The sequence below is a fragment of the Lepidochelys olivacea genome (assembly GCF_965140295.1).
Source record: "Lepidochelys olivacea isolate rLepOli2 genome assembly, chromosome: 3".
In the NCBI taxonomy this organism is placed as follows: domain Eukaryota; kingdom Metazoa; phylum Chordata; order Testudines; family Cheloniidae; genus Lepidochelys; species Lepidochelys olivacea.
In genome coordinates this window covers 1,103,367-1,121,506 of record NC_140413.1, presented here as the reverse complement: position 1 = coordinate 1,121,506, position 18,140 = coordinate 1,103,367, and the positions used below count along the sequence as shown (strand labels likewise).

The following is an 18,140-nucleotide window of genomic DNA, read 5'->3' as shown; positions in this document are numbered from 1 at the left end:
CCCTGCCTGCCCCCACCAGCTGCTCCCACTCAGCCTGCAGTTCTCACTCCGGAGCTCGGCCTCCGCCAGCCAGCGCGGGCAGACAGGCGGGTGTATCCTTGGCCTGGCACACGGCACAGGCAGCTCTGGGGTTGCCCAGAGAAGTGAAGGTTCCAGCAGAGTCCGTTCTGGGCAGCCGGCGCCAAGCCCAGCTGCAGCGACCCCCAGGGTTCAAGCTCTGTCCCCCCGTCTATCTGATCTCCTTTGTCAGACTCCCGGGGTGCCTCCAACTGCTCCCCACAACCCACACTTAGAGCTCCCCCACCACAGCCTTTGCTCCCGAGCTGGGGGATGGGGCTCAGCGCCCTGCAGAGGGGCAGGGAATCTGCATTTCTCTGGGTCGCTGGTCGCCAGGTGTCCACGTCCTGGCCATGGATCTGCCCTTCTCTTCTCAAGAGCTGCATGGAGAGGGGACCTAAGGGCTGAGGCCACCAGGCGCCATCCACACCTGTGTCTTCACCTGCCCCAGAGCCCCCAGACCTTCCCACCTGCTGGGGAACTGTGCCTCACACAGGGGAAACTGAGACTCTCACTTGCAGCCTGTGCTGGCCCCAAGGCCCTGGGGGCGCTGTGCTGCAGGGAGAGGGGCAGGGACTCAGCTGGGGGCACTGTCCTCTCATGGTCAGTGTTGGCCTTGCCTTCTGCCTGAGAGCTCAACATACTGCATAAGCTCCCCTGCTCCCCAGCCAGGAGCTCAGTCAGGTTCAGGTGGGAAAACTGAGGCACAGAGAAAGCTGGGGATTCTCTCAAGGCCTATAGCGGCAGACAGTGATGGAGCGATAAAAGGACCTTGGCACCCTGGCATCCAGCTCTGTCTCTCCCATTTGTGTTTGTTTCAAGAGCCCCGGGGATCTGTATTGGTCGCAGCTGCCAGGGCCTGGTGCCCTCCGCAGGGTTCCTCCTTGCCCTGCTGGCTCCCGGGGAAGATGCCTCTGGCTCTCTGGCTGCACTGTGGGGTGGAGGTCTGTGCCAAGCCCTGGCTGCAGCATGAGTTCTCAGGGCACCTAGAAGGCTAACGGCATTTTGGGCTGTATAAGTAGGGGCATTGCCAGCAGATTGAGGGACGTGATCGTTCCCCTCTATTCGACACTGGTGAGGCCTCATCTGGAGTACTGTGTCCAGTTTTGGGCCCCACACTACAAGAAGGTGTGACGGAGCAGGGAGTGGGGCGGATTGACCTGGGAATGTCGCAGGGGAGGTTTACTGGGACTGTCTGCATTGGGGGTGGGATAGCAGGGCGGGGCTTCACTGGAGGGACGATAGATACCTGAGCCTGTCACCTGAGCCAGGAGGGGGGTTGGGGCCAGGTGACACCTTTGGCCCGGGAAGCTGGACAAAGGCTGGAGGAGGAGCCGGGGGAAGGCTGTGGGAGTCGACTGGAGGGGGTTTTGAGTTGGGAGTAGACTGGGGAAACGGGTGGAGGGGGTTTTGAGTTGGGAGTAGACTGGGGAAACGGAGAGAACCCCAAGGCCGGGGTCTAAGCTTCCTGCCCCCCAGAAGGACCTGTCTGAGGGGTCCTGGTTGTACCAAGAAGCTCTGTTTGGGATGTTAGGGGGCTTATTCCTTCACCTGCTTACTTCCCTGGTCCTTTTCGAATGAACAGAGAGCAACAATACCAGAAGTCCAAAGGTGCAAACAATTCAATGTTGATTGGGGTGAACTTCCAGCAAGCATGACTCCAGTTTCCTTCCTTAGTGTCCCCCTTCCCAGCTCTTACACCACAGAGCCTTACACCTGTGTCCCTGTTCCCATTCCCCCCCTTAGCAAAGCATGATTCCAATTTCCCCACCCCCATTCCCTGTTCCCATTCCCCCCCTTACTTCCTGATTGACTGCAGACTATGTAGTAAAACTTGCGTTCTGAACTAATCACTCCTAACATATTGTAACATGATTATGTAACCAATTATATCCCACCACCTTAATTAGTTTACACCCAGCAAAATTAATTATACAGCAGACAGAAACAATCACAGAACCAGACAGAGATTATACAGACAAACAATGGGGAAATGGGGACTACAGTGATAGAACAACACAGAAATGAGGATTTCACATCCCAGCTATGGATAAGTGAGTTCTTGCCAGACAGGATGCTATCAAACTAAGTTTCCTTTTACATCTTCTAGGCACTTCCCTTTCTCTGGAGGCAATAGGCACTATCAGGACAGGATTGTATCCTAATAGCCCAATAGCACCTTCTGTCAATGTGACTAGTGTGGAATGTGAGGAGGTGACCGTTCGCTTCCCAGCTTATGGCTGCCTCTGCTGCTTAGCCAAAGGCCTTAGCCTAAGACAGTGATTTTGATTCTTTTCTTTTATACCTCTAGAACTAGCCAAATGATAAGAATACGCCTAAACTCTTAGAGTCTGGGCCTTTACAGACAGGCCTGAATATCTATATCCTAACATGGGACTGTATTCTTGTCATCCAATAAACCTTCCATTTTACTGGCTGGCTGAGAGCCTCAGTGAATCCCAGGAAGAGGGGTGCAGGGCCCCGACTCTCCCGCACTCCATGACAACTGGTGGCAGAGGTGGGATCTACTGCACCCTGTGGACGGCGCTTCCTGCAGTGAGTGACTGGGGAGCAGTAAAACGAAGGGGGATTGATGGGGACCAGGCGTGCTGAAGAGTCGAAGAGGAGCGGTTTCGGGGGGCAGAGGAGCTACGCTTAACCCCTGGGAGTGTGAGACCAGCGAGAAGGACTGTTGCAGGTCCCCCTGAGAACTGCGGTGAGCAGTCTCAGGGGTGGAGGAGTCTGCGGCTTGACCCTGGGAGAGAGGTGGTGACCTGGAGAAGGGCTGACACACTAGGGGTTCCTCCTGGAAACTGCACAGGCCCGGGAGTGGCCAGCAGGAAGATGTATGCAAAGTGCCTTAAGAGCGACCTGGTGGAGCTGTGCAGGCAGAGGGGGCTGCGCAGTGGGAAGTGCACCAAAGAACAGCTGATTGCCCAGCTGGAGGAGGAGGATCGCTTGAATGAACCGATCCCTGTCTCTGAGGGAAGCAGCCCGGCAGATGCAGGGCGGGCACCAGTATCTGTCCCAGCTGGGAGTGGTCAGACGGCTGCCAAGGGCATCCTGGGACCCCTCCTACCTATGCCTCAGGGAGGGGCTGGGAGGAGCCCAGCGAATACCGAGGGCACCCTGACCCCGGCACCCAGCAGGGGATCCTCCCAGTGGAGCTCCCCATCCCTGGAGCTGAGGCGGCTGGAATGGGAGAGGGAGATGAAACTGAAAGAGCTAGAGCTGAGGCAGCAGGAAGTAAAGGAGGAGCCGGAAGAACAAGAGAAGCAGAGACAGCACAAGCTGGAGCTGGCCAGGCTGAGGAGCAGCGAGCCCCCGGCTGCGGTGAGTGAGGGGGGACCCAGGACTGCATGGAGCTTTGATAAGTGCTTCCTGGCCCAGCGTAAGGAGTGGGAGGACATAGATGACTTCCTGATTGCCTTTGAGAACACCTGCGAGCTGCACAGGGTTGACCCAGCAGACAGATTCCAGTTTCTCACCCACTTACTAGACCCCAAAGCCGTGGGTATGTACAGCTGAATGAAAGGGGCGGAGACAGGGGACTATAAACTGTTCAAAAAAGCCCTGCTACACGAGTTTGGTCTGACTTCCGAGATGTACCGGAAAAGGTTCCAGAGTCAGCGTAAAACCCCTAGGTCACATATCTAGAACTGGCCCTCTGGATGAAGGGGTATGCCCACAAGTGGGCAGATGGGGCCCAAACTAAGGAGGACCTGCTTGATCTCGTGGTACTGGAGCAACTGTATGAACAGTGCCCATCTGACCTGAGGCTGTGGTTGGTGGACAAAAAGCCAGAGGCCCCGCGATGCAAAGGGCAGCTGGCCAACGAGTTTGTGAAAAGTTGGTTAGGGGGTGGCGGGGAGGAGTCCGAAAGGAACAGGCCCACCATGATGCAGAGGGAGAGTTACCCTAGGACTTTCCAAAGGGGGAACATGGAGAACCCCCTCCCAAGGGGAACATCCGGCGTCAGGACCAACTGCCCAGCTCGAGGGGACCAACGGGACAACCCCTGACTGGCTTCATAGGGAGCAGTTCCAGAGCATTGCCTGGGGACTCCGTGACAGGCCCCTGGACCTGATGAGAGATGAATGGGAGGGGAAGGCCACTCCCGATGAGGAGTCAGTGGTGGAATATGTCTTGACCTTCTGAGAAAGACTTGCTGAGCTCATGGGCCTGGCCAGGCCAGGGCTGGGCTGACTGTAAAAGCAGAGAAGTGCAAGGTGGGGATGGCTGAAGTATCTTACCTGGGGCATCGGGTGGGGAGTGGCTGCCTAAAGCCAGAACCAGCTAAAGTGGAGGTGATCAGAGACTGGCCTGCTCCCCACACCAAAAAGAAAGTCCAAGCCTTTATTGGGATGGTGGGTACTATCGAAGATTTGTGCCCCACTTTAGTACCATCGCCGCCCTCATCACCGAGCTATGCAAGAAGGGGAAGCCAGACAAGGTGGTCTGAACCGAACAGTGCCAGGAGGCTTTCTGGGCACTGAAGGAGGCTCTGGTCCGTGACCCAGTTCTGGCAAACCCAGACTTTGACAAGCCCTTTGTGGTGTTCACCGACGCCTCAGACATGGGACTGGGGGCGGTGTTAATGCAGGAGGATGAAAAGGGGGAGAGACACCCCATCCTGTACCTGAGCAAGGAGTTGTTATCCCGGGAGCAAAACTATGCGGCCATCGAGAAGGAGTGCCTGGCCATGGTGTGGGCCCTTACGAAGCTAGAGCCATATCTCTTCGGGCGACATTTCACCGTCTACACCGACCACTCTCCCCTGACCTGGCTGCACCAGATGAAAGGAGCCAACGCCAAGCTCCTGAGATGGAGCCTGCTCCTGCAGGATTACGACATGGACGTGGTCCACGTGAAGGGAAGGGCTAACCTGATAGCGGATGCGCTGTCCCGGAGAGGGGGCCCCGAACTTCCCCAGGTCACTGGTCAGCGTGACCCCGCTCAGTTCAGTATGAAAGGGGGGAGAGATGTGACACAGAAGGGAGTGGGGCAGATTGACCTGGGAATGTCGCAGGGGAGTTTTACTGGGACTGTCTGCATTGGGGATGGGATAGCAGGGGGTGGCTTCACTGGAAGGAGGATACCTGAGCCTGTAACCTGAGCCCAGGAGGGGGGTTGAGTCCAGATGACACCTTTTGCCTGGGAAGCTGGACAAAGGCTGGAGGAGGAGCCAGGGGCAGGCTGGGTGAGTCAGCTGGAGGGGGTTTTGAGTTGGGAGTGGACTGGGGAAATGGAGGGAACCCCAAGGCCGGGGTTTAAGCTCCCTGTTCCCCAGAAGGACCTGTCTGAGGGGTTCTGGTATCGAGAAGCTCTGTTTGGGACTGTGTTCCTGTCATCCACTAAACCTTCCATTTTACTGGCTGGCTGAGAGTCACGGTGAACCCCAGGAAGAGGGGTGCAGGGCCCTGACTCCCCCACACTCCGTGTCAACAAGATGTGGAAAAATTGGAAAGTGTCCAGCGGAGGGCAACAAAAATGATTAGCGGACTGGAACACATGACTTATGAGGAGAGGCTGAGGGAACTGGGATTGTTTAGTCCGCAATGATTTAGTTGGGGATTGGTCCTGCTTTGAGCAGGGGGTTGGACTAGATGACCTCCTGAGGTCCCTTCCAACCCTGATATTCTATGGGTCTGTGATTCTCCCAAGGCCATAGAATCCCCAATTAAATCATCCCAGCCAGGGCTTTGTCAAGCCTGACCTTAAAAACTTCTAAGGAAGGAGATTCCACCACCTCCCTAGGTAACGCATTCCAGTGTTTCACCACCCTCCTAGTGAAATAGTTTTTCCTAATATCCAACCTAAAGCTCCCCCACTGCAACTTGAGACCATTGCTCCTTGTTCTGTCATCTGCTACTTCTGAGAACAGCCGAGCTCCATCCTCTTTGGAACTCCCCTTCAGGTAGTTGAAAGCAGCTATCAAATCCCCCCTCATTCTTCTCTTCTGTAGACTAAACATCCCCAGTTCCCTCAGCCTCTCCTCATAAGTCATGTGTTCCAGTCCCCTAATCATTTTTGTTGCCCTCTGCTGGACTCTTTCCAATTTTTCCACATCCTTCTTGTAGTGTGGGCCCAAAACTGGACACAGTACTCCAGATGAGACCTCACCAGTGTCGAATAGAGGGGAACGATCACGTCCCTCTATCTGCTGGCAATGCCCCTACTTATACATCCCAAAATGCCATTGGCCTTCTTGGCAACAAGGGCACACTGTTGACTCATATCCAGCTTCTCGTCCACTGTAAACCCTAGGTCCTTTTCTGCAGAACTGCTGCCGAGCCATTCGGTCCCTAGTCTGTAGCGGTGCATTGGGTTCTTCCATCCTAAGTGCAGGACCCTGCACTTATCCTTATTGAACCTCATCAGATTTCTTTTGGCCCAATCCTCCAATTTGTCTAGGTCCCTCTGTATCCTATCCGTGCCCTCCAGCGTATCTACCTCTCCTCCCAGTTTAGTGTCATCTGCAAACTTGCTGAGGGTGCAATCCTCACCATCCTCCAGATCACTTACGAAGATATTGAACTAAACCAGCCTGAGGATCAACCCTTGGGGCACTCCACTTGATACCGGCTGCCAACTAGACATGGAGCCATTGATCACTACCTGTTGAGCCCAACAATCTAGCTAGCTTTCTATCCACCTTATAGTCCATTCATCCAGCCCGTACTTCCTTAACTTGCTAGCAAGAATACTGTGGGAGACCATGGCAAAAACTTTGCTAAAGTCAAGGAACAACACGTCCACCGCTTTCCCTTCATCCACAGAGCCAGTTATCTCATCATAGAAAGCAATTAGATTAGTCAGGCATGACTTGCCCTTGGTGAATCCATGCTGACTGTTCCTGATCACTTTCCTCTCCTCTAAGTGCTTCAGAATTGATTCCTTGAGGACCTGCTCCATGATTTTTCCAGGGACTGAGGTGAGGCTGACTGGCCTGTAGTTCCCCAGATCCTCCTTCTTCCCTTTTTTAAAGATGGCCACTACATTAGCCTTTTTCCAGTCGTCCGGGGCTTCCCCTGATCGCCATGAGTTTTCAAAGATAATGGCCAATGGCTCTGCAATCAAATCCGCCAACTCCTTTAGCACCCTCGGATGCAGCGCATCCGGCCCCATGGAATTGTGCTCGTCCAGCTTTTCTAAATAGTCCCGAACCACTTCTTTCTCCACAGAAGGCTGGTCACCTCCTCCGCATGCTGTGCTGCCCAGTGCAGCAGTCTGGGAGCTGACCTTGTTCGTGAAGACAGAGGCAGAAAAAGCATTGAGTACATTAGCTTTTTCCACATCCTCTGTCACTAGGTTGCCTCCCTCATTTAGTAAGGGGCCCACACTCTCCTTGACTTTCTTCTTGTTGCCAACATATCTGAAGAAACCCTTCTTGTTACTCTTAACCTCTGTTGCTAGCTGCAACTCCAGGTGGGATTTGGCCTTTCTGATTTCACTCCTGCATGCCTGAGCAATATTTTTATACTCATCCCTGGTCATTTGTCCAATCTTCCACTTCTTGTAAGCTTCTTTTTTATGTTTAAGATCAGCAAGGATTTCACTGTGAAGCCAAGCTGGTCGCCTACCATATTTACTGTTCTTTCTACACATTGGGATGGTTTGTCCCTATAACCTCAATAAAGATTCTTTAAAATACAGCCAGCTCTGCTGGACTCCTTTCCCCCTCATGTTATTCTCCCAGGGGATCTTGCCCATCAGTTCCCTGAGGGAGTCAAAGTCTGCTTTTCTGAAGTCCAGGGTCCGTATTCTGCTGCTTTCCTTTCTTCCTTGTGTCAGGATCCTGAACTCGACCATCTCATGGTCACTGCCTCCCAGGTTCCCATTCACTTTTGCCATCATGGGGGTCGTTGTCTCCTCAGCGCCCGCAGATGAATAAGACTTTGCTGGCTCTCCTGTGGATCTCCTGCCAGGCTGTGGACCTACACTGGGCCCCAGGGTCTGGATCCAGACCCTCCATACCGGCCTGTCACTCTCACCTCCAGATCACTGCCTGAGTTCTCAGCGCCCGCCAGGCCGTCTCCCACGTTGGGTCTCGGCCTTATGCTCAGAGAGACGAGGGCTCCATTCCCAGCCACTTGCTTGCAGTGTAGCCATGCACAGCCTCCCCCAATTCTCTGTGCCTCGGTTTCCCCTCTGCACCAGGGCAGAATGGCCTGACCCTCCTGCAGGTTCAGGGGAGGCATTTTCTGGCTGTTGGGAGCTCTGTGATGCCCATCAGGGGGTACTGGCACAGGACAGCTTCCCCTCCCCCCGCACTGTAGGGAGCATGTGTAGGGAAGGTCCATCCATCTGGCTGTATGTGGGGCACGGTGGATGCAGAACACAAGCAATAGTCTTGAACCCAATGCTCTCTGCAATCCCATCTGAGCCCAGGAGGTGGCGTTCCAGGGACCACAGCAGGCCCCTCCTGAGCTGACCCCGTGACAGGATCCTGGGACTGGAGTAGCGCTTTGCCCGCTTAACTCTCCAGCCTGGGCTGTCCCTCACAAGGCTTTGCTAGTGACAAGCAGCAACCCCCTCCAGGCACTGTGATTACTCAGCACAACCACAGCCCCACTCCCAGCTAGGTTGCATGAATGCTTCCACTCATGAATCACACAGAGAAAGGCACCTGCCGAATCCGCACCAGCTCCCAGCCTTGTACCTCAGAGCTGTACCATCCTGCCCTGGTCAGAAGCCTGATGAGTGTAAGTGCATTATCTGGTGTACCCATACCTTGATGTGGAGAGGACACACACTAGCCTTTGTAACCTGAGCTGAGGTTTCCTAAACTCTTCAAGCAACACACACTGTTTAAGGTAAAATCTAAAACAGGTTTATTAACTACAGACAGATGTTAAGTGATTATAAGTGGTTGGCACCAAAGGTCAGAGAGAGTTACCAGAGAAAAGAAAAGGTGAGCACACAGTCTAAATTAGTTTTCTCACTTCACTGGATGTTACAGTTCTTGATACACAGGCTTCCCCTTAAGCCTGGGACCAGTCTCCTTAGTCAAAGTCTTTGTCTTCTCAGCATTCTTGTTGCTTCCAGTATAGGCGGGGGAGAAGAAAGGCCAAAGCACGATCTCACTGTCCCTTATTTTATACCCTCAGTCCATGTGCCTGGAAAACTTTAGCCCAGACATGTCGTGGTGGTCTTTGCTGAGTCACGGAGCTGAGCAATCCCCTGTTGGATGATGCTTGGGCAGCCATCTTACAGCATTGTAAATCCCTTGTCTACAACTCCCCTGCTGATTAATGGGTATTTAACGTCCTCCTGAGTGGGGATGTGTTGTCACTAGCAAACTTACAGCATATTTCAGTAACAACAATAAGCATATCTCATAACTTCTTACACATGAACGATATCTGTATTTGGACAGAACAATGGGTTTCAGCAGATCGTGACCTTTCCTATGATATCTTACGTGGCCTGCTTTGTATGAAATATAATTATATGACAAGGGTGAATATGGGGGTTCCAGGGTGCTGCTTTGAGGTACAGGGTGCCAGACCCCCTTTCTTCTACAGGGCCCTGTGGTGGGAGGCTGGTACCAGCTCCTGGACCGACTTATCCCGGGAAACACCAGGATGGTGGCGTTGAAGAAGATGGTGCTGGATCAGGTCTGTGAAGGAAGCGTTTCTGGGCAAGGACTTTGGGGACTGGGTGTGCGGAGAGGATGTACCTGGGGGGCACATGAGGTTAAGTGTCCGAGAGGGAATGGTGGGTGGGGCTGCGAGAGGTGGGTGCCCAGGAGGTGGGGTGAGGGACGGGGCTGCAGGAGATGGGTCCCCATGGGGACAGGGGTATATCTGTGCCCTCGCAGCCGGGTGCATTTACACATGCATTTCCTGGGCTGAGGCCTGCCTGCACTCCAGCGCTGCCTGGGGCTTCCCGCCCCCAGATCCCCCGCAGGCTCTCCTGCCCACAGCTGGTGCCAGCCGAAGGAAGGTGTTTCCCAGGCCGTGGGAACAGGCCAAGGGCACACCTTCGCCTTGGCTGCGCCATGAACAATGGGTCCCAGCATGCATTGTTCCATGCTCGGAGCAGCCCTCCTGCATTGCATGCTGGGGCTGGGGTCTCCCGGGGCGGTTCTGCCGCAGAGATGGGGGCAGGCTGGGCTGGAGCCCTCCAAGGAGCTGCATTTGGGCAAAGAGGTGCAGCCCCTCACCTCCTGCCCCCTCAGAACTCAGGCCAGAGCCCCCGGCCCCTGTCCAGGGACTGGCCAGGCTGAGCCACGGGTTTTCAGCAAGGCCAAGTTATCGAGTGGGCCCAGCCTGGGTGCAGAGAGCTGCCTGAGGGGGGTGCTGCAGGACACTCACTCCTGGCTCCCTTTCAGGCGGGGTTTGCACCTTGCTTCCTGGGCTGTTTCTTGGCCATTGCCGGGGCACTCAACGGCCTGTCCACCGAGGAGAGCTGGGCCAAGGTCCGACGGGTGAGTCCCAAGCTGTTCCGGGGGCAATACAGCCCCTGGGAACTGCAGCTTGTGCTGCGTTTTGCTCCCCAATGCCCTTGTGCCACTTCCTGTCCCAAACTGTGGGGGTGCTGCCTGGCAGGAGGTGGGGGAGCAGGGGAGGAGGGGCTGTTACTGGAGGCGCCCGGCAGGAGCCGGGGGGGTTCGCTGGGGGCCCGGGTGTCACGGGGTAGTTGCTCGGGCAGGGGAAGCTGAGGCAGGGGGGGTCTGGGCTGGGGAGGGGCAGCCCACATGGATGTGTCCCTGTCTCCCTGGTGCTGGGGCGCAATGCAGGCACCTCCTTCGGGCTCCGGCTCCTGGCAAGACACCCGGAGGGCCCATGTGGCACGAGGGTGCCGAGACCCCGTCTGTTGGCGGGGCGGGGGTGGGGGAACCTGTCTGCGTTGGCAGCTCCCTAAAGCCATTAGCAGGTGGCTTGTCCACATCGTGGTCTCAGACCAGCGCAAGCGGCTGAGTCAGCAAGGGCTGAGTGTGAATCACCCGGCGAGCCGGTGCCCCAGCCCTTCCCCAGCGCCCTGCGCGGCTCCCCGGCTGTGAGTCAGCGCGCAGCCCAGCCCCCTCCATGAGTCACCACAGCCGGGAACGGGGCCAGCCACGCCGGGGAGGGGCTGCTCCCCCACTTGGCAGCATGCTCCGGCTCTTGGCTGAGCCAAGCGGGGCCGCTGGGACCCCTCTGCCCGGCATATGGGGCCCAGCAGGGCTCCCAGCCCCTCTGCAGGGAGCCCTGAGGGCACACGGAGACTCTGCCCGGGCTGTTTCCTCCTTCAGAAGCAAATGCTTCTTGTTGATCCATGCCGCTGCCCCGGGGGCACCAGGCCACATGCCTGCTGCTTGCCCTGGGTCCCAGGCACAGAGCCCCATCCCTTCTATGCGGCAATGGCGAGGTTGCTGAAAGAGGCCTGGAGGGAGCCAAGCTCCGTGTGGGGGGGACCGGGGGACCCCTCTCCCCTCCCAGCGCTCCCAGGCTGGGCTCTGAGCCTGCAGCCCCTGCTCCTGCTGGCTGGCACATTCCCTCAGCAGCCGCATGCCCGGTGCCCAGTGCTGTGAGCGTGCCTGGGTGCAGAGGGGGCCTGGCCAGGGGGATCCATCCCTAAACGGCCTTCCTTGCCCCAGGGCTCACCCTGCCCTGGCCCCTCACTGGCCGCCTGGCTGTGCCGCCCAGCACCCCGGCTCGGTGGGAACTCCAGCCACGTCAGGCCCATGTGGAGGTCCGGCCTTTGGTTGCCATGGGCCAGGGCAAGCTTTCTGGTGTGTGTCAGGGAGCTTGCGGCCCCCCTGGCTGGCACGACCATAACTGCTCCCTGCTGGGCATCCCTGCCCAGGGCAGAAGAGCTCCTTGCGGGCACCGGCCTTGGCTGCTGGCCTGGCAGGGGCACAGCCCGATGCTGCCTAGCACTGGGCAGGTCCCTGGCATGGCACACAGCCTCCCACACACCCTGGGGGATCCGCTCCAGAGCCTGGTGTGGCCCAGCGAGGGGCAGGTGGCTGATCTGTGCCCGCACGCCAGGATATAAATAGCCTGACAAAAATACACTCCAAGCCCAGCCAGAAAAGTGACAGCGGAACCTCCCCCTGCCCGGGTGACATCAGCAGCTTCGTGCTCCACAGCCATTGCTTCTCCTTGAGCCCGCGCCAAAGGTCACCTGGGAGCGCACGGGTACCAGGCCAGGGGAGTGGGGCGTGCCCAGCCCGCGTGCCCAGGCAGGAGAGTGGGGCGTGCCCAGCCCGCGTGCCCAGGCCAGGGGAGTGGGGCGTGCCCAGCCCGCTTGCCCAGGCCAGGGCAGTGGGGCGTGCCCAGCCCGTGTGCCCAGGCCAGGGGAGTGGGGCGTGCCCAGCCCGCTTGCCCAGGCCAGGGCAGTGGGGTGTGCCCAGCCCGTGTGCCCAGGCCAGGGGAGTGGGGCGTGCCCAGCCCGTGTGCCCAGGCCAGGGGAGTGGGGCGTGCCCAGCCCGCTTGCCCAGGCCAGGGCAGTGGGGCGTGCCCAGCCCGTGTGCCCAGGCCAGGGGAGTGGGGTGCGCAGCCCTTGTGCCCAGGCAGGAGAGTGGGGCATGCGCAGCCTGTGTGCCCAGGCCAGAGGAGTGGGGCGTGCCCAGGCCAGGGCAGTGGGGTGTGCCCAGCCCGTGTGCCCAGGCCAGGGCAGTGGGGCGTGCCCAGCCCGTGTGCCCAGGCCAGGGCAGTGGGGCGTGCCCAGCCCGTGTGCCCAGGCCAGGGCAGTGGGGTGTGCCCAGCCCACGTGCCCAGGCCAGGGGAGTGGGGCGTGCCCAGCCCGTGTGCCCAGGCCAGGGGAGTGGGGCGTGCCCAGCCCGTGTGCCCAGGCCAGGGCAGTGGGGCGTGCCCAGCCCGTGTGCCCTGGCCAGGGCAGTGGGGCGTGCCCAGCCCGTGTGCCCAGGCCAGGGCAGTGGGGCGTGCCCAGCCCACGTGCCCAGGCCAGGGGAGTGGGGTGTGCCCAGCCCACGTGCCCAGGCCAGGGAAGTGGGGTGTGCCCAGCCCGCGTGCCCAGGCCAGGCAGGGGGGCGTGCCCAGCCCATGTCCCCTGATGCCTGGCTGGGGGCACCCTGTGAATAACTGGCCTTGTTCACTCCCTGCAGGATTACCCGGATGCCCTGCTCACCAACTATTACGTAAGTGCAGGGGCTGCACCAGTGCCATGAGCCGGTTCCCCAAGGCGCTCAGAGTCCCTGACCCAGAGACGTGCTCCAGGGCCGGCCCTGCAGGCTGGGGCTTTCCCTCTGCCCCGCACCCATGCTTTGCTAATGAGCTGGCAGAGCATCTCCTGTGGGGGCCCCACCCCACTGTCTGCATGGCCGTGCCCTGCACCAGGGCCTTGCCAACTGGCCAGCCAGCGTTCCTGCCCCACGTGGGGCAAGGGGGGACTGGGGTTGCCCAGGGCTCCACCTCCCCCTATTATCTATTGACCCACCAGGAACTTGGGTGAATTTTAGTTAGCCAAGTGTCCCAACCCCTGTGGGTGCCCCCAGTGCCAGGGGCTGGGGGGAGGGCTGAGGCAGTGCTGTAGGGTCCCCATCAGCATGTGCCTAAGGGGCCCTCACCCTGCCCTGTCTTCTCTCTTTCAGCTCTGGCCAGCAGTGCAGATTGCCAACTTCTACTTCATCCCCCTGAACCACAGGTCAGTCCCTGCCCTGCCCCCAACTGCCCTGGGACCCCACCCCCACCTGCCCCCCACCCTCTTGGGTGCCCCAGTGCCCCCTTACCCTGTCCTCTGCCTGTGCCATGGCTCCCATCTGCCCCACCCCTGCCCTGCTCCCTCTCCGCCTGTTGGGTGACCAGATAGGAAGTGTTTCAGAGTAGCAGCCGTGTTAGTCTGTATTCGCAAAAAGAAAAGGAGGACTTGTGGCACCTTAGAGACTAACCAATTTATTTGAGCATGAGCTTTCCTGAGCTACAGCTCACTTCATCGGATGCATGGAAATTGACTGTAAGTGAGGACTGGCCTGTCTCCCAAGGTCTGTGAGAATGAGGGATCGTCCTTCAGGATAGGTTGTAGATCCTTGATGATGCGTTGGAGAGGTTTTAGTTGGAGGCTGAAGGTGATGGCTAGTGGAGTTCTGTTATTTTCTTTGTTACGCCTGTCCTGTAGGTGACTTCTGGAAACCTACTGACCGCTATTCCTACCTACATGCCTCCAGCTTTCACCCAGACCACACCACACGATCCATTGTCTACAGCCAAGCTCTACGATACAACCGCATTTGCTCCAACCCCTCAGACAGAGACAAACACCTACAAGAGCTCTATCAAACGTTCTTACAACTACAATATCCACCTGCTGAAGTGAAGAAACAGACTGACAGAGCCAGAAGAGTTCCCAGAAGTCACCTACTAAAGGACAGGCCCAACAAAGAAAATAACAGAACGCCACTAGCCGTCACCTTCAGCCCCCAACTAAAACCTCTCCAACGCATCATCAAGGATCTACAACCTATCCTGAAGGATGACCCATCACTCTCACAGATCTTGGGAGACAGGCCAGGCCCTGCTTACAGACAGCCCCCCAACCTGAAGCAAATACTCACCAGCAACCACACACCACACAACAGAACCACTAACCCAGGAACCAAACCCTGCAACAAGTCCCTGTGCCAACTCTGTCCGCATATCTATTCAAGGGACATCAGCCACCCTATCAGGGGCTCGTTCCCCTGCACATCTACCAATGTGATAGATGCCATCATGGGCCAGCAATGCCCCTCTGCCATGTACATTGGTCAAACCGGACAGTCTCTACGCAAAAGAATCAATGGACAGAAATCAGACGTCAAGAATTATAACATTCAAAAACCACCCGGAGAACACTTGAATTTCTCTGGTTACTTGATTACAGACCTAAAAGTGGCAATTCTTCAACAAAAAAACTTCAGAAACAGACTCCAAGGAGACACTCCTGAATTGGAATTAATTTGCAAACTGGATACAATTAACTTAGGCTTGAATAGAGACGGGGAGTGGATGGGTCATTACACAAAGTAAAACTATTTCCCCATGTTTATTCCCCCACCCCCCACTGTTCCTCAGACCTTCTTGTCAATTGCTGGAAATGGCCCACCTTGATTATCACTACAAAAGGTTCCCCCCACTCTCCTGCTGGTAATAGCTCAGCTTAAGTGATCACTCTGGTTACTGTGTGTATGGTAACACCCATTGTTTCATGTTCTCTGTGTATATAAATCTCCCCACTGTATTTTCCACTGAATGCATCCGATGAAGTGAGCTCTAGCTCACAAAAGCTTATGCTCTAATCAATGTGTTTGTCTCTAAGGTGCCACAAGTCCTCCTGTTCTTTTTGCAGATAGGAAGTGTGAAAAATCGGGACGGGCTGGGGAGCAATAGGCGCCTATATCAGAAAAAGCCCAGAATATCGGGACTGTCCCTATAAAATCAGGGCATCTGGTCACCCTACTGCCTGCCCCACCTGCTCTGGTTCCCTGTCCCCACCTTCCCCCCACACCTGTGCCATCCCTCCCAACTGCCCCAATATCCCTGCCTGCACCTGTCCCGGCCCAGGGAGGCTCTGTGCTGGGGCACAGGGGGGGCTGGGACACCGAGTGGGGCGTGCAGCTTGGGGTTTCCCCTGCTGGGGCCACAGCCGCTGCCCAGGGAGGAAGGGGCCTGGCCAGGAGCCTCCAGCCAGCCCCGGACACAGGGCCCAGCTCCACCCCAGGCTAATGGGAGCTGCAAGGCAGCGTGGCCTGAGGCATGGGGGCTGCCCAGCAAGGGGCAGAGCCTCGCCTGGCCGCTGTGCCATGTGCGCGTCAGGCCTAGCCCGTCGCTGACCCGGCTCCCGCCTCTGTCCCAGGCTGGCTGTCGTGCAGGTGGTGGCTGTCATCTGGAATTCCTACCTGTCCTGGAAGGCGAACCAGCTGTGAGGCCATGGGGCTGGCACCCCTCCCAACCAGGTCTCCCTGAGCCCTCCACCCAGCCTGCCCCCCCCGCGCCACACCCTCCACTGCGACTGCCATAGCAAATGGCCGTGGGGCAGGCCCCCCTCCCCGTTCCCCCCACCCAGCCGCAGGGCTCCCCCCCTTGTCGCACCCTCCTCTGCGACTGCCATAGGGAATAGCCGTGGGGCCGGATCCCCTTCCCATGCCCCTGACTCAGCTGCAGCCCCCCCCCCGCCACACCCTCCACTGCGACTGCCATAGCAAATGGCCATGGGGCCAGCCCCGTTCCCCCTACCCAGCCTCAGGGCCCTCCCCATGTCGTACCCTCCTCTGTGACTGCCATAGGGAATGGCCGTGGGGCCGGACCCCCTTCCCATTCCCCCTACCCAGCCGCAGGGCCCCCCGCGCCACACCTCCACTGCGACTGCCATAGGAAATGGCCATGGGGCTGGCCCCGTTCCCCCTACCCAGCTGCAGGGCCCCCCCCATGTCGCACCCTCCTCTGTGACTGCCATAGCGAATGGCTGTGGGGCCGGCTCAGCAGTGGCTTTTGGGGGAGCTCCAGGGGGCCACATCACACAGCAACCATCAAGCTGGCCCCCCTGGGCAGCCTCAGCAAGGGAACCACTGATACGTGGTGCTGGGGGTTCTGAGCCATGCCCCATGGTTGTCCGCAGCAAAGGGGGAGATTGATTCCTGCCCCATGGCTATCCACAGGGTGACTGAGCCATGCCCCATGGTGGTCCCTGGCCCTGGGATAGACCAAGCCGTGCCCATGGATGCCTGCAGTGCTGGGGGGTGATTGAGCCATGCCCCATGGCTACTCCTGGCACTGGGGGGAGACTGAGCCACACCCCTGGTTGGAAAGCCCCTGCCCTCACGGGCCCCTCTGAGCCACCGCCTATGGAGCCCAGACACGCTGGGAAGGAACCGGAGAAATAAACTCAGTGACTGGCCTTGCCGTGGCCCTGCTGTTGGGGATGGGGCTGGGGCCTCCTGGGGGGAACCTTGTTCCAGGGGCTGGGATGGGGTCCGCAAGAGCCGAGGGCAGCTGACAGGAGCTGCTCCCCGGCAACCAGGCTTGGCACTGGCAGGTCCCCATGGTCATAACCCACAGCGCAGGCAGGGCCGATGGGATGCAGCCTTCCTGCAGAGCCTGCTCCTCACGGGGCAGCTGGGGCCTTGGCCAGATCACAGAGTGCCCACCTGGCAATGCCCCTGGGCTGGCCCATCACACGCTGCCACCTGCGCGTGGGCAGCACTGACCCGAGGGGCTGCACCAAGGGGTTTCCAGCCAGCCCCCTTGGCTCTAAGCGCTGGGACCCTCCCACCTCACAGGGTGTCACGGAGTCCCTGGGCGATGCTCTGGAACTGCTCCCCATGAAGCCAGTCAGGACTCTGGGGCAGTCTCCTTTCTGTGAGCAGCCTGTCTGCAGGACACACAGCTCACCCAGCTTCCACCTTCCTGGGTCTGACCTCGGAGCATTCAGCATCCTCTGCCCCTCCGTGCGCTTCCCCCCAGCGAGTCCGCTCAGGTGGGGCTCCTGGGGAAGCCAGAGGGTCCTGCCCCCCAACTTCGCAGTCAGACGTGACTCTCAGCCAGCCAGTAAAACAGAAGGTTTATTAGACGACAGGAACATGGTCTAAAACAGAGCTTGCAGGTGCAGAGAACGGGACCCCTCAGCTGGGTCCATTTTGGGGGGCAGTGAGCCAGACAACCACGCCTGCACTTCACTCCATGTCCCAGCCAGCCCCAAACTGAAACTCCCTCCAGCCCCTCCTCCTCTGGGCTTTGTTCCTTTCCCCGGGCCAGGAGGGCACCTGATTCCTTTGTTCTCCAACCCTTCAGCTCTCACCTTGCAGGGGGGGAAAGGCCCAGGCCATCAGTTGCCAGGAAACAGGGTGTCGGCCATTCTCTGTGTCCAGACCCCTGCGCACACCTGCCCTCTAGGGCTCTGCAATGATCATACACCCTTACTCCACCCCCTAGATACTTAAGAACTGCCTAGGGGAAACTGAGGCACCCCCACACTATTCAGAGGAAACATTAAGAACAGTCCCACTTCGTCACACAGGGTCCTCGAGCCCGAGCTCCAGCTCGTGCCCGAACATCTCTCCCGCAGTGAAGAAGCCCTGCAGCCAGAACCCGGGCTGTGAACTCTGTGTGGATGTACCCCGGGTGACCACGCGGGTCCCTCCGGGTTTGGGGATCTCG

At 58.2% G+C, this 18,140-nt stretch overlaps 1 protein-coding gene across 4 annotated transcripts in view; it reads left to right on the top strand.

The window, feature by feature from the left end:
• CAD (carbamoyl-phosphate synthetase 2, aspartate transcarbamylase, and dihydroorotase) overlaps positions 1-16,881 on the top strand; it is an 83,299-nt gene extending 66,418 nt beyond the window's left edge. Inside the window, exons 45-49 of one of the 4 annotated variants that reach the window (XM_084622773.1) lie at positions 9,585-9,677; positions 10,394-10,489; positions 13,115-13,147; positions 13,601-13,653; positions 15,841-16,881. In XM_084622773.1, the coding sequence (XP_084478899.1) occupies positions 9,585-9,677; positions 10,394-10,489; positions 13,115-13,147; positions 13,601-13,653; positions 15,841-15,910 (345 nt within the window). In that variant the 3' untranslated portion in view covers positions 15,911-16,881. Of the gene's footprint in view, positions 1-9,584; positions 9,678-10,393; positions 10,490-13,114; positions 13,148-13,600; positions 13,654-14,124; positions 14,225-15,840 lie in introns of those variants that run through there. The other 3 variants (XM_084622775.1, XM_084622774.1, XM_084622776.1) reach the window with 3 other exon arrangements.
• Positions 16,882-18,140: the final 1,259 nt, after the last annotated feature.